This window comes from Caretta caretta, chromosome 18, assembly GCF_965140235.1.
Source record: "Caretta caretta isolate rCarCar2 chromosome 18, rCarCar1.hap1, whole genome shotgun sequence".
NCBI classification, from domain to species: domain Eukaryota; kingdom Metazoa; phylum Chordata; order Testudines; family Cheloniidae; genus Caretta; species Caretta caretta.
In genome coordinates this window covers 6355694-6369738 of record NC_134223.1, presented here as the reverse complement: position 1 = coordinate 6369738, position 14045 = coordinate 6355694, and the positions used below count along the sequence as shown (strand labels likewise).

Sequence of the window (14045 nt, the reverse complement as noted above, 5' to 3'; positions counted from 1 at the left end):
GGGCAGAGTGGGTTTGGCAATGTTGCCATCTGAATGCTAAAGGGGGCTGTGTGCCAGGGTGGGGAACTGCCCCCCCTGCTCCCAGGGCCCCCCCGCAGGGGTTGCTCCTCTCTTTTCATTCCCATTTTGGTCTGATTATTAGGGTGGTGTTGCTGCCCCCGAATGAACAGGATGGTGCGTGAGAAACACGGAGAAGCGGGGTCCGACCCTGGGTGGGCCGATTGAGATACATGGGGTGGGAGTTTCCAGAACGCTTCGCATTGCACTGTAGTTTTTTTGGGGGGCAACACCCCCGTGTCCCCTCAACTCTGCCCATTGGCTCAGGGCTTCTGCCCCATGGGGAGCACCGGGGCTCGGGGCTCCAGAATTCAGCCCTGCTGCACCTGCTTCAGCCCCTCAGGGGGCACCGGGGATCAGAGTTTCAACCCCGCAGCTCCTGGCTTCAGCCCTGTGGGAGGTGCTGGGGCTCAGGCTCTGGGTTTTAGCTGCAAGGCCCCGCGGTGTATGAGACACTTTCATAGAGCTGAGCTCTTCATGTGTGAGCTGTGGAACTCATTGCCACAGGGGAGCTGGAGGCCAGAGAGGAACGGGCACTTGGGTGTATCACTGCAGCACTCGTGGGTTTACATCAGCTGGAGGAAGAGTGCAGTTCTGCAGGGGGGAAATGCCACCCCCACCCAGACACAGCCCCGGTTAGCTCCTTCAGACCTCCCTGGTCTGTGTCCCCCCCAGAGCTGGATTGAGGCTCCAGCACCGCGTTTTACCCTTTTTATTTTATTGCCCCCTTACCCCCAATCTAGCCACCCCCTATAGTTACAGTGCTACTGTGTGGATCCAATCCTGCAACGCAAGGGGCCTCCCCACCCCTCGCTTGCAGGATCGGGCCCAGAGCCAAGACCATTGGTTGAATTCTAACCATGCCGTTCCCTCTCCACCCAGTGCAGCAAGCAGCCTTTCATCCAGCAGCATGAGCTAGCCGCGCCGGCAGGGAGCAGCTCCCGGGGGCTTGACAGATGGGAAGGCAGAGCTGGCCTGGACCAGGGACCCTCCACACTTGATCAGGTGACTTGCCACTGGCAGGGTCCACGGAGCTGTGCAGAGGGGCCAGGAAGGCAGCAGTGGCCCATCAATGCCCCACGGATGACCTTCGACCTCCAGAGTGCCAGGACGAGGCTCGACGAACTCGGAGACATGTGCCTGGCCTGGGTGTCACTAATGAGGCAGCTGGCCTGTGTGGAGTATCCCAAGTCCGGAGGAGGAACCTGGAGCTGCCGGTGTGCTCCTGGTTGAGTTGGCCCAGTGGGCCGCTCGCTCGCCCCCAGCCTGCGAACGCTTTGCTGCCTCCAAGACGGGTGGTGATGGGTCCAAAGCTGGTCACGCTCCAAGGCAATCAGCAGCAGGGGCCCCATGCGTCCGGCTGACTCTGACCCATGCCGCAGACCCTCCGAATCACTGTGAGTGGGGCTGGCTGTAAGGCCAAGGTCACCCCATTCAGAGGCGAGCCGCTCCGGGACACAGAGCAGCAGCTGGAAGGGTGCAAATGCTTCAATGCAAATGCCCCAGGAAGGAGCAGTGAGACATCCCCTCGCTCTGCCCTGTTGTTCATCCCCCCGATGCACACAGTGGCTCTGAGCCCTAGTGGGCCCATAGCCCAAGTTGCTGGTGCAATTTACGGCTCCTTTCACGGCTGCACGGAGGTACCAGTAGAGACAGAGACACTGTGCCAACTTTTCCCTTCCTCCCAAGGCTCTTGGTGGAGTTAGTCTGCCAGCCCCAGCTCACTTACCTTCTGGGCCAAGATCGTCCAGAGAAGTTTGGTAGCAGCTCCTGCGGGCTGGGCTGGCCTTCTCCGGGCCGTGGCTGCAAGGGCTGTGAGGAGGGCAGGAGAGGCTGGGGGCAGCCAATAGATGCCAGCAGCCAGTGATACACCCAGGCCTCTGTGATTGTCACGTCCTGTCCCCATGTCAGAACCGGGCTGTCAATTTCTCACACTTAGAATGTTTGTGGATTGACCCCGCGCCAGGGATGTAGTGATGAGCACAGGTCCTTACCAAACTGGGCTAGGGTTCTGACTCAGTTCATAACAGAGGACACAATAAATTAGACCCCCCCAAGGAGCACGCACCTTGTTATAACTAAAGAGCACAAAGCTCCATAAAGACCCAAGGCTTTCAAGCCCTAAGGTAGCACACTTACACCTAACAACTCGGATGCAATAACGAGATGAATGGGAAATGGAAGCACCTCAGAAGCCCTGAATCAGGAGCCCAAAGAACCTGAAATGTCATGTTTCAGAGTAACAGCCGTGTTAGTCTGTATTAACAAAAAGAAAAGGAGGACTTGTGGCACCTTAGAGACTAACCAATTTATTTGAGCACGAGCTTTCGTGAGCTACAGCTCACTTCATCGGAAGCATACTGTGGAAACTGCAGAAGACATTATATACACAGAGACCATGAAACAATACCTCCTCCCACCCCACTCTCCTGCTGGTAATAGCTTATCTAAAGGTATTGTTTCATGGTCTCTGTGTATATAATGTCTTCTGCAGTTTCCACAGTATGCATCTGATGAAGTGAGCTGTAGCTCACGAAAGCTCATGCTCAAATAAATTGGTTAGTCTCTAAGGTGCCACAAGTACTCCTTTTCTTTTTCTGAAATGTCATGACTTCAAGTAGATTTTTTAGACCCACCTTTCTGTAACTGCTGGGCTACATATCCATATTCAGTCCCTCTCTGTGGCCAGCTAAGGTTTGTCCCTGTCCATTATCCATGCGTGGCATTCCCGGTGTCCACAACCAAACTGCTGGTCGTTAACATTAATAATTTGCACGGATCATTTCTTAACAGTCCCTATACAGCTGTACAGTCAAACTATCTCGGTACCGCCAAGTTACCAAACTGCCAGACTCCAAGACCCCCTGATTGCAAAAGCGGGTCCTGCAAAACCAGAACTCGCGACCTGGGGTTATGTTCTCAGGCTGGAAGCACATTAGCTAAAATCCCGGCTTTTGCATGACAAAAATGTAGCCTTTTCCATGGAGACAGGCAAAGCCTAGAGCCCCCAATTATTCGTGGTCACCAACCATGTTTCAGTCTAATAGCCTTACAAAGCTACCACCCTTGTACCACACGGGTCTTGACACTTATAGCAAGTTAAGTTTGTGCATGGGACAGGGCGATAGGTCAACGCAGGGCTGGGCTGGTGGGAGCCAGGGCCACTTACTCCGCTGCCTGTCAAGCCAATTGCAGCTGCAAGCTGCAGCCACCAATGACGTGCAGCTGTTCCAGGCCAGACCGAAGCGGGGCAGGGAGGGGATAATTTCAAGGCTATACAAAAGCTTCCACGATTGGTTGAATTTCCTCCATGTGCATGCTCATTCCCAAGGGGAGCCACTGAATGAGGACGTTCCCTGCCCAGTTCACCTGCAGTCCCCCTAAGCACCAAAGGGAGGTGCTGCAGGGTCAAGTCAGACGATGCGATCCTGGTGTGCCAAGCTTTGTGGCCTTTTCCAAGTCCTCTGTACGTAACGCTAGCGACTCCGCTGCGCCTGGCCTGCCTGGAGCATGTGCCCCAGGCCACGCAGAGCCCCTTGTCATGCTGTATGTGCAAGGGGGTGAATAAAACCTGGAATGACCTGATGGCAGCTGGCGTGGTTGTGTGATGAGGGGTCGGGTGAGTTGTTTGCTTGTCCAGGGAGCCTGGATCTCCAGCTCTTACTGAGTGGAGCCAGCCCCACTCTCTTGCTGGAAGATGCTTAAGTCAAACACCAGTGACTGGGCGAGGGTTGCCAACTTTCTAATTGCAGAAAACCAAACACCCCTTCCCCGAGGCCCTGCCCTGCCCCTTCCCCGAGGCCTGGTCCCCATCCATCTTCTCTCCATCCATTCCTCGCTCTCCCCCAACCTTGCTCATTTGCTCATTTTCACCTGGCTGGGGCAGGGGGTTGGGGTGTGGGAGGGGGTGCGGACTCTGAGGTGGGGGTGGGGATGAGGGGGTTCGGGTGCAGGAGGGGGCTCTGGGCTAGGCAGTGGGGCTGAAGGGTTAGGAGTATGGGAGGGGGCTCCAGGCTGAGGCTTGGGGTGGGGCCAGAAATGAGGGGTTCAGGATGTGGGCTGGGGGCTCTGGGCTGGGGTAGGGGGTTGGGATGCAGGGAGAGTGGGGTGCGGGCTTCAGGAGGGAGTTTGCAGTCTCCAGGCAGTGCTGACCTCAGGCAGCTCCTGGGAAACGGCAACATGTTTCTCCAGCTCTGAGGCAGAGGGGCGGCCAGGGGCCTCTGCACGCTACCCCTGCCCGCAGGTGCCGCCCCTGCAGCTTCCATTGGCCATGGTTCCTAGCCAATGCAAGCTGCGGAGCCAGTGCTTGGGATGGGGGCAGCATGGTGCAGTCCCAGTCAGTAACCCATGTGGCCCAGAAGGTGCCGCACTGGCAGAGGCCTGGCCTGGCGCTATCCCGTAACCAGCTCAGCAAGCTGGCATTGCGCAGTGTGGATGGTTTCTTGAAGCCCACCTGTGTTTAGCCAATCCGCCCTCCCACCAGCACTCTGGCAGCCTGGCGGGCATTGTGCCATGTGCTGCTCTGGGCGGTTGCGCCCTCTCCCCTGCTGAGGTGGGATGGGCCATCTGCCTGTATTTCCCCATGATCGCCGGGTTCTGGAGAAGAAAGACAAACCCACTGCTCCGTCCCTGAGCAGGGATGAAACAGCTCGGCTGTTGGGGTTCGAGCTAGAGCGGGACCTGGCAGGACCTGGACAAAAGCAATGCAGCGCGCCCCAGCCCTGTGGCACCCGTCCACACAGTTGCAAGCCCAGCCCTGGTTGCCAAACGGGAGGGAAGCGAGCCCAGCTAGGAGGCAAACGAATGTCCTTTGCAAGAGGCTGTTTGAGCCAACAGTGAGAAGGGCCGACACGGGCCCATATAACTCGCGCCTAGGTGAGTGTGTTGTTGAAGACATGCCCAGCATGGTATTTATAACTAACGTTGTTAAACATTTGGGTACAAAGGCCACTCCCCAGAGTCATCCCCAGGTGTCACAAAGAACGTCTTACAAGTCTGTTCTCAGGCTTAGATCAGATCCTAGGCTTTGGTCCAGCAAAGTGTTTAAACTGGAGTTGTCCCATTGACTTCACTGGCACTACAGATATACTTAAGTGAGTCACTGGATCAGGCCCCTAAGCAGTGGATATTGGTGAAAGGTGGTTTCCCACTCAGTCCCCCCAAAACCCAGTGCCAGGCCCCCCGCTAGCCCCCCAGGCTGCCCTGGACCCCACATCCCCCTGAAGCGTGGGCCAGGGGCGGTTGCCCCGATCCATCCTATGGACAGAACGACTCTGGGTCCAGGGCGGCCTGTGAGGTTAGTGGGGGTCTGGAGGGCTGCAATTCAGGCTCTCTTGGTTAAGAGTCCCCATCTTGAACTGGGCCACATACTGTTCACTTACAGAACTAGCATGGAGACATCCCTTTCTCAACAACCTTGTCTCCCCAACAAGCTGGCCAAACACAGCCACTTGGTTATAGGACTGTTTAACTTTCTTAACAGCTTTCACTTCATCTGAGACCTTCTCAAAGCTACCCACACTGGATCCTTCAACAGGAAAGTCAGTGGATCCATTCACAACAGAAAATTTCTGGCTGTTAGGAACTGAACCTTTCTTGATTAAATCACTTTCACACTCTTCAGTTGCAGTAAACTGCTTGCAAAGACTCCATGAGGATTCCTTTCCCCAGGGCTTTTCTGTGCAACAATTCACCCCTCACAGAAATCCTGCTCTTACCTCTTTACCTAGGGCTTGCTCTAGAGGAACATTTTCCTGAGCAACAACAGACTCTTTCTGGGTCTCCCTTACATCCAGAATTACCTCTGGCCCATCTGGCGGATTCCTACACAATCCCCTTTCAGGCAAACTTACAGACTTCCTAGATAAAAGGTCAGAAGCATTCTCCTTCCCTTCGCCACACACAAGTTCAGGAATCTTTTCCTTCTTGCTACAGGTTTCCACACTCTCAGTAGGTAACACAATCAAATCACCTTCATGCTCTCCTTGTGCCCTGGCTAGGATCTCACCCTGATTAGACAGAATTGCTACACCCTTTCCCAACAACACACTAGCAACAGGCAAAATACAATTGTCTGGTCTCTGGGATTTTACATAGACACTAACTGGATGCGACCTAGTTACAGGGCCATTCTCCCGAGCAGACACAAACTTAGGACCCTTCCCTTCCTGGGCTTTAGCTGAATCCAGAACCAGCTCTGAGACAACTGCACTACCCTCAACCGTCACAGGCTGAAAGGCCCCTTCTGTCTACTCCACAGACAAAGAGGAGCCGGACACACTTTCTCCTTTCCCAGACACACAGCTTGGGATCTCATTCCCCTGGTCCCAGCACACAAGGCTGGTCACAGACAACTCCTTGGAGATCAGGGTAGCTCCCTCCATAGGTAAGTCAATACCCCTGACAGACACACGCACGTTTCCTTCACTGTCACAATTCTCCACCCAGCTAACAGGTAAGGTCCAGGGACACTCATCTTCCACTCTCCTGGCCTTCCCACCCTGCTGCCTAGACACAGCCATCAGCTCACAAGGCTGCCTAGGCTCATCCAAACTTTCCTTACCAAGCACCTTGCCACTCCCAACAGATCCCCTGCCCTGCCGGTGTCTCCCCACACTCAGCTGGGGTCTCAGCTCCCACTCTGCTCAGCGCTGCCCTTGCTGTCTCTCACAGAGTGCCTGGGCGATGCTCTGGAACTGCTCCCCACGAAGCCAGTCAGGACTCTGGGGAAGTCTCCTCTCTGGGAGCAGATTGTCTGCAGGGCACACAGCTCACCCGGCTTCCACCTTCCTGGGTCTGACCTCGGAGCATTCAGCATTCTCTGCCCCTCCGTGTGCTTCCCCCAGCGAGTCTGCCCAGGCGGGGTTCTGGGGAAGCCAGAGGGTCCTGCCCCCCAACTTCGCAGCCAGACTTGACTCTCAGCCAGTCAGTAAAACAGAAGGTTTATTAGATGACAGGAACATGGTCTAACACAGAGCTTGTAGGTGCAGAGAACAGGACCCCTCAGCTGGGTCCATTTTGCGGGGCAGTGAGCCAGACAACCCCATCTGCGCTTCACTCCATGTCCCAGCCAGCCCCAAACTGAAACTCTCCAGCCCCTCCTCCTCTGGGCTTTCCCCTTTCCTGGGCCAGGCGGTCACCTGATTCCTCTGATCTCCAGCCCTTTAGCTCTCACCTTGCAGGGGGGGAAGGGCCCAGGCCATCAGTTGCCAGGAAACAGGGTGTCAGCCATTCCCTGTGTCCAGACCCCTGCACACACCTGCCCTGTAGGGCTCTGCAACGATCACACCCCCTTACCCCACCACCTAGATACTTAAGAACTGCCTAGGGGAAACTGCGGCACCCCCACACTATTCAGAGGAAACATTAAGAACAGTCCCACTTCGTCACATTGTCCCAGTGGGGGTAGGCAGCGAGCTCGCTTCTTTCCTCACTGCATTAGAGGCAGCGTGAGCCACCTGAGCCCCTCTCCAATGTGCAGGGGGGCGGGGAGCATCTCTCTGTCCCAGGATCTCGCCACCCCAGGAATGTCTCCCCATTGACCATCACCTTCCGCTCCCACTGGGAGTCAGAGGGGCTTGACCCCAGGAGACTCCACACAGACATATAGGTTGGGGTCAGGAGTGGGAGCCTGTCCACCTCCCCACCCATCTGGCTGACGGAGTCTATGGCCTTGGGACTCAATAAGGGAGCTAGACACCGGGTCTTTTCCGCAGGGTCCCCCTGGTTCAAATCGCCAGCTTGCTCAAAGGCAGTGAGGTGGGCATCCACATCCCCCCTCCTTAACCAGGGGCAGAAATTTAGTCTCGAGGTTCCCTGTGGAACTGGCCCCCCGGGGTCTACCCCCACTCACCCCTGGGAGGTCCCCCAGGCCTCTCCGCTCCCCCACCGCCAGTTCATGCTGCTGCTGGTTCTGCAGCTCTTTCTCGGGCTCTCGCTGTCTCTCACCGTCGTCTTGCTCTCTCGGACTCAGCTCCAATCCTGTCTGTCTCCGATCCCCGGATGGGGAACCCGATCGTGAAGACCCTCGTCTGGTCGGGGACAGGAGTCTTGGAGATGCCTGGCTCCCACTCCAGCTGCTCACAGATCCTGCTATAGCCCCATTTGGGGTGAGGAATCTGCTCCTTAGAGCCGTCATCCTCCTCCAGCTGCAGGATGAACTGTGCTTTGGTGAACTTTCCAATGTGTAACCCTCTCTTTCTGCAGCGGGTTACAATGTCCTTCTTAAGGAGATGGTGACAGGCCAACACTCCGCTCTTCCCGAGTTGTTGTGAACTCACAGGCCTGTGTGCTCTCAGCTCCCCATGGTTTCCAGGGAGAACCCCTAGTGTGCCAGCCCTTCTCCAGGTCACCAGCTCTTTGCCAGGGTCAAGCTGCAGACTCCTCCGCCCCTTGGACTGCTCGCTGCAATCCTCAGGGGAACCCTGTTACTGCAAAAGTCCTTCTCTCTCCCAGGGCCAAGCCGCAGGCTCCTCCACCCCTGAGACTGTTCACCGCAGTCCCCAGGGGGACGCCTGTTACTGAACAGTCCTTCTCGCTGGTCACACACTCCTAGGGGTTAACCGCCCCCCGAAACCGCTCCTCTCTCAGCCTTCAGCACGCCTGGTCCTCATCAATCCCCCTTCGTTTTACTGCTCCCCAGTCACTTACTGCATGCAGGAAGCGCCATCCACGGGGTGCAGTACATCCCACTTCTGCCACCAGTTGTCACGGAGTCCCCACACAATGCTCTGGAACTGCTCCCTACGAAGCCAGGCAGGACTCTGGGGAAGTCTCCTCTCTGTGAGCAGACTGTCTGCAGGTTACAAAGCTCACACAGCTTCCACCTTCCTGGGTCTGACCTCGGAGCATTCAGCATCCTCTGCCTCTCCGTGCGCTTCCCCCAGCGAGTCCGCCCAGGCGGGGTCCTGGGGAAGCCAGAGGGTCCTGCCCCCCAACTTCGCAGTCAGACGTGACTCTCAGCCAGTCAGTAAAACAGAGGTTTATTAGACGACAGGAACACGGTCTAAAACAGAGCTTGCAGGTGCAGAGAACAGGACCCCTCAGCTGGGTCCATTTTGCGGGGCAGTGAGCCAGACAATGCCATCTGCACTTCACTTCATGTCCCCAGCCAGCCCCAAACTGAAACTCTCTCCAGCCCCCCCGCCCCCCGGGCTTTGTTCCTTTCCTGGGCCAGGAGGTCACCTGATTCCTTTGTTCTCCGACCCTTTAGCTCTCACCTTGCAGGGGGAAGGGCCCAGGCCATCAGTTGCCAGGAAACAGGGTGTTGGCCATTCTCTGTGTCCAGACCCCTGCACACACCTGCCCTCTAGGGCTCTGCAATGATCATACATGATCATGGCATTTTTGGATGTATAAGTAGGGGCATAGTGAGCAGATCGAGGGACGTGATTGTTCCCCTGTATTCGACATTAGTGAGGCCTCATCTGGAGTACTGTGTCCAGTTTTGGGCCCCACACTACAAGAAGGATGTGGATAAATTGAAGAGAGTCCAGCGAAGGGCAACAAAAATTATTAGGGTCTGGAACACATGACTTATGAGGAGAGGCTGAGGGAAGTGGGATTGTTTAGTCTGCAGAAGAGAAGAATGAGGGAGGATTTGATAGCTGCTTTCAACTACCTGAGAGGTGGTTCCAGAGAAGATGGTTCTAGACTATTCTCAGTGGTAGAAGAGGACAGGACAAGGAGTAATGGTCTCAAGTTGCAGTGGGGGAGGTTTAGGTTCGATATTAGGAAAAACTTTTTCACTAGGAGGGTGGTGAAACACTGGAATGCGTTACCTAGGGAGGTGGTAGAATCTCCTTCCTTAGAAGTTTTTAAGGTCAGGCTTGACAAAGCCCTGGCTGGGATGATTTAGTTGGGGATTGGTCCTGCTTTGAGCAGGGGTTTGGACTAGATGACCTCCTGAGGTCCCTTCCAACCCTGATATTCTATGATTCTATGATACACCCTTACCCCACCCCCTAGATACTTAAGAACTGCCTAGGGGAAACTGAGGCACACCCACAATATTCAGAGGAAACATTATAAACAGTCCCGCTCCGTCACAACGTGACTCTCAGCCAGCCAGTAAAACAGAAGGTTTATTAGACGACAGGAACATGGTCTAACACAGAGCTTTTAGGTGCAGAGAACAGGACCCCTCAGCTGGGTCCATTTTGGGGGGCAGTGAGCCAGACAACCCCGTCTGCACTTCACTCCATGTCCCCAGCCAGCCCCAAACTGAAACTCCCTCCAGCCCTTCCTCCTCTGGGCTTTGTCCCTTTCCCGGGCCAGGAGTTCACCTGATTCCTTTGTTCTTCAACACTTTAGCTCTCACCTTGCAGGGGGGAAGGGCCCAGGCCATCAGTTGCCAGGAAACAGGGTGTCGGTCATTCTCTGTGTCCAGACCCCTGCACACACCTGCCCTCTAGGGCTCTGCAATGATCATACACCCTTATCCCACCCCCTAGATACTTAAGAACTGCCTAGGGGAAACTGAGGCACCCCCACACTATTCAGAGGAAACATTAAGAACAGTCCTGCTTCGTCACACATGTGGATTGCAATCACCACTGGGGGCTGCGTGGCGGGGGCATCCCGTCTACCTGGCGTAAGGTTTCCTTGCCGCAGGAGAAGGGAGAAGAAGCGGAGCCCCGAGGCCAGACTCCAGGCAGGATCACTGGGAGGTGAGGGACCTGAGTCCCGCTGGCTCAGACCCCTGCGAGGGGTGGTCCCAGTGCCCCTCTGCAACACCTGTGTGGTCTGATCCCCCCCGGTCAGGGGAGTTCTGGGCTGACTGATCTCCCGGCAGTTCTCCAGCTTGCCGCCTGCTGGGAGGAGAAACTGAGCGATGGGGGGGCAAAGACAGACAAGGGGGGCGTGTTGCTAAGGGAGCCGCCTGACACTCTGTCTTGTCCCCTTCATGCTCCAGCCCTGCGTGACCAGGCCTCTTCTGCAGCGTTGCCGCTGAACCCTGGCCCCTGACTCCGGCCCGTGGGCGGCATCGGCCTTCCCATGGTTCCCAGCCCAGCAAGGCTGCTTCGAGGGGCAGCCCTGCTTCCCGGAGCGGCTCTGATCGCCACCACCTAGGGGGCATGGTGGCTGCTCCCTTCCACCTTCTTGCTCTGGGACAAGCCCCTCCAGCCTTTGGCCCCTGGCTTCTCACAGGCCCTGGGGACACTGCGTGGGCAGAGGGGCACCCGCGTCCGGAGCCCCGTGCGGTGGGGCACCCATCGGGTTCCACTGTCTGCAGAGAGCCAGGCAGTGGCGGGGTGGGTGCGCTGGAGCTGCCCGGACGGCGGACTCACGTGGAGCCAACGCGGGGGACTTTGGCCCTGTGCCTGGAGGCCGGGTTGAGGGGCTGGATGGGAGCTGGGGGAGCGGAGCTCAGGGCCCTCGCTGGGAAGGGCCAGGCTAAGGGCTTGCGGGGGAAGCGGCTCCTGGGGGAATCTGAACAAACCCGCGAACAAGGAGGCTAATTGCGGCCCCGCGCCCGAGCCGGGGCTCTCAGCCGCTGGAATTCAGCGCCTGCAGTGGGGTGGGCGGGACAGCGCGGCCGCCCCCTGTGATTTACGGCCCAGCGGAGAAGAAGAAGGCGAAGGGAGGAAGTTCGCTGGCTCCTCCGCGCTGAAATGACCCCTGGTGGCACCTGCGGTGGGGGAGCCCAGCTGGGAACCCCGCCTGGAGAGCGGAGCCGGACCCCAGCCCGGGGCCAACCCCCAGAGCCAGGGCCAGCCACCAGCTTTACACAGCGCCCGGCGGGTGGGACACCGCTGTCCCCACTGCTTCACCAGTCCGCAGCCCCGTCACGTCCCCGCTGAGCCCAGGGCCTGGATGCGCAGTGCCATCGTGTCAGGGCGGTGCCCACCCAGCCCTGGGCCACCTCCCGGACCCTTCTCCCTATGCCAGTGTATCTCCAGGCGCCATCGCATCATGGTGCCAACCTGCCCTGCCCCCTGCCACCCTATCACCCCCCTGCTGTGCCCCGAGCAGTGGTGCCAGCCCAGGGGAGAGCGGCGCTGCCCCACCCCCAGCACGGCAGCTTGTCTGTGCCCCGCCTGGTCCCGGTCTGGGGCCGGGGCAGCTCTGATCATGAGCTTCCGCCCCTCCTAGGGCAGGGTGATGCTGCCCCGGCCTCGCAGCCCGACAGGAATCGCAGCTGGCGAGGGGTTGCTCAGCCCTTGTGAAAAGCAACTGTGGCCTCTTCAGTGCCCGCAAAGGGGGCAGGTGTAGCCCTTGGCTTTTCCAGCCCCCTGGGAAGAGGGTCCCGTGGGGGGAGGGCGCACTGGGTGGCTCGGGGCAGGGGTGGCTGCCCCCACCCCATATGGCTCTGCAGGAGGCCGAATGGGCCGGCAGCGAGGGAGCAGGATCTTTGGAAAGTGTAGGGGACAATTTCCTGGTGCAAGTGCTGGAGGAACCAATTAAGGACAGAGCTCTTCTTGACCTGCTGCTCTCAAACTGGGAAGAATTAGTAGGGGAAGCAAAAGTGGATGGGAACCTGGGAGGCAGTGACCATGAGATGATCAAGTTCAGGATCCTGACACAACGAAGAAAGGAGGGCAGCAGAATATGGACCCTGGACTTCAGAAAAGCCGACTTTGCCCCCCTCAGGGAACTGATGGGCAGGATCTCCTGGGAGAATAACATGAGGGGGAAAGGAGTCCAGGAGAGCTGGCTGTATTTTACAGAATCCTTATTGAGGTTACAGGGACAAACCATCCCGATGTGTAGAAAGAATAGTAAATATGGCAGGTGACTGGCTTGGCTTAACAGTGAAATCCTTGCTGATCTTAAACACAAAAAAGAAGTTTACAAGAAGTGGAAGATTGGACAAATGACCAGGGAAGAGTATAAAAATATTGCTCGGGCATGCAGGAGTGAAATCAGGAAGGCCCAAATCCCACCTGGAGTTGCAGCTAGCAAGAGCTGTTAAGAGTAACAAGAAGGGTTTCTTCTGGTATGTTAGCAACAAGAAGGAAGTCAAGGAAAGTGTGGGCCCCTTACTGAATGAGGGAGGCAACCTAGTGACAGAGGATGTAGAAAAGCTAATGTACTCAAAATGCTTTATTTGCCTCTGTCTTCATGAACAAGGTCAGCTTCCAGACCACTGCACTGGGCAGCACAGCATGGGGAGGAGGTGACCAGCCCTCTGTGGAGAAAGAAGTGGTTTGGGACTATTTAGAAAAGCTGGACGAGCACAAGTCCATGGGGCCGGATGCGCTGCATCCGAAAGTGCTAAAGGAGTTGGCGGATGTGATTGCAGAGCCATTGGCCATTATCTTTGAAAACTCATGGCGATCGGGGGAAGTCCCGGACCACTGGAAAAAGGCTAATGTAGTGCCCATCTTTTAAAAAGAGAAAAAGGAGGCTCCTGGGAACTACAGGCCAGTCAGCCTCACCTCAGTCCCTGGAAAAATCATGGAGCAGGTCCTCAAGAAATCAATTCTGAAGCACTTAGAGGAGAGGAAAGTGATCAGGAACAGTCAGCATGGATTCATCAAGGGCAAGTCATGCCTGACTAATCTAATTGCCTTCGATGATGAGATAACTGGCTCTGTGGATGAGGGGAAAGCAGTGGACGTGTTGTTCCTTGACTTTAGCAAAGCTTTTGACACGGTCTCCCACAGTATTCTTGCCAGTGTAACCCTTCTGCCCATCAGAGTTGGCAGCAACAGGGGCCGGGTTCAATATCTAGGGGATCCATTCCAATAACACAATGCAAACTGGCTCGAGCCCCCACCCAGTGACCTGGGACAAATATATACCACCCCCGCTGGGTGCCTCCAAGAGGCAATACTTCCCCTCTCACAAGCACCTAGTCTGAGTGTAGCAAAAAGCCTTTTAATAACAGAGAGAAACAATGTGGCATTATGTTGTTGGAAACACCACCAACAGGATTCATAACACAACCCATGAGCAAAAAACCCACCCCAAGCAAATTGCGGCATGCCCTTTCCCTTTTGTTCTTGAGTCCAGCAACCCCAAATCACCCAAAGTCCCAAAAGTCC

The 14045-nt window shown here is 56.4% G+C and overlaps 1 protein-coding gene across 4 annotated transcripts in view; it reads left to right on the top strand.

Annotated features, from left to right (window-relative positions):
• The window catches only part of LOC125624290 (anoctamin-7-like), a 32040-nt gene extending 29667 nt beyond the window's left edge, over positions 1–2373 (top strand). For 2 of the 4 annotated variants that reach the window (XM_048824827.2, XM_075121000.1), the window contains exon 23: positions 945–1098. In XM_048824827.2, the coding sequence (XP_048680784.1) occupies positions 945–971 (27 nt within the window). In that variant the 3' untranslated portion in view covers positions 972–1098. Of the gene's footprint in view, positions 1–939 lie in introns of all 4 variants that reach the window. The other 2 variants (XM_075120998.1, XM_075120999.1) reach the window with 2 other exon arrangements.
• Positions 2374–14045: the final 11672 nt, after the last annotated feature.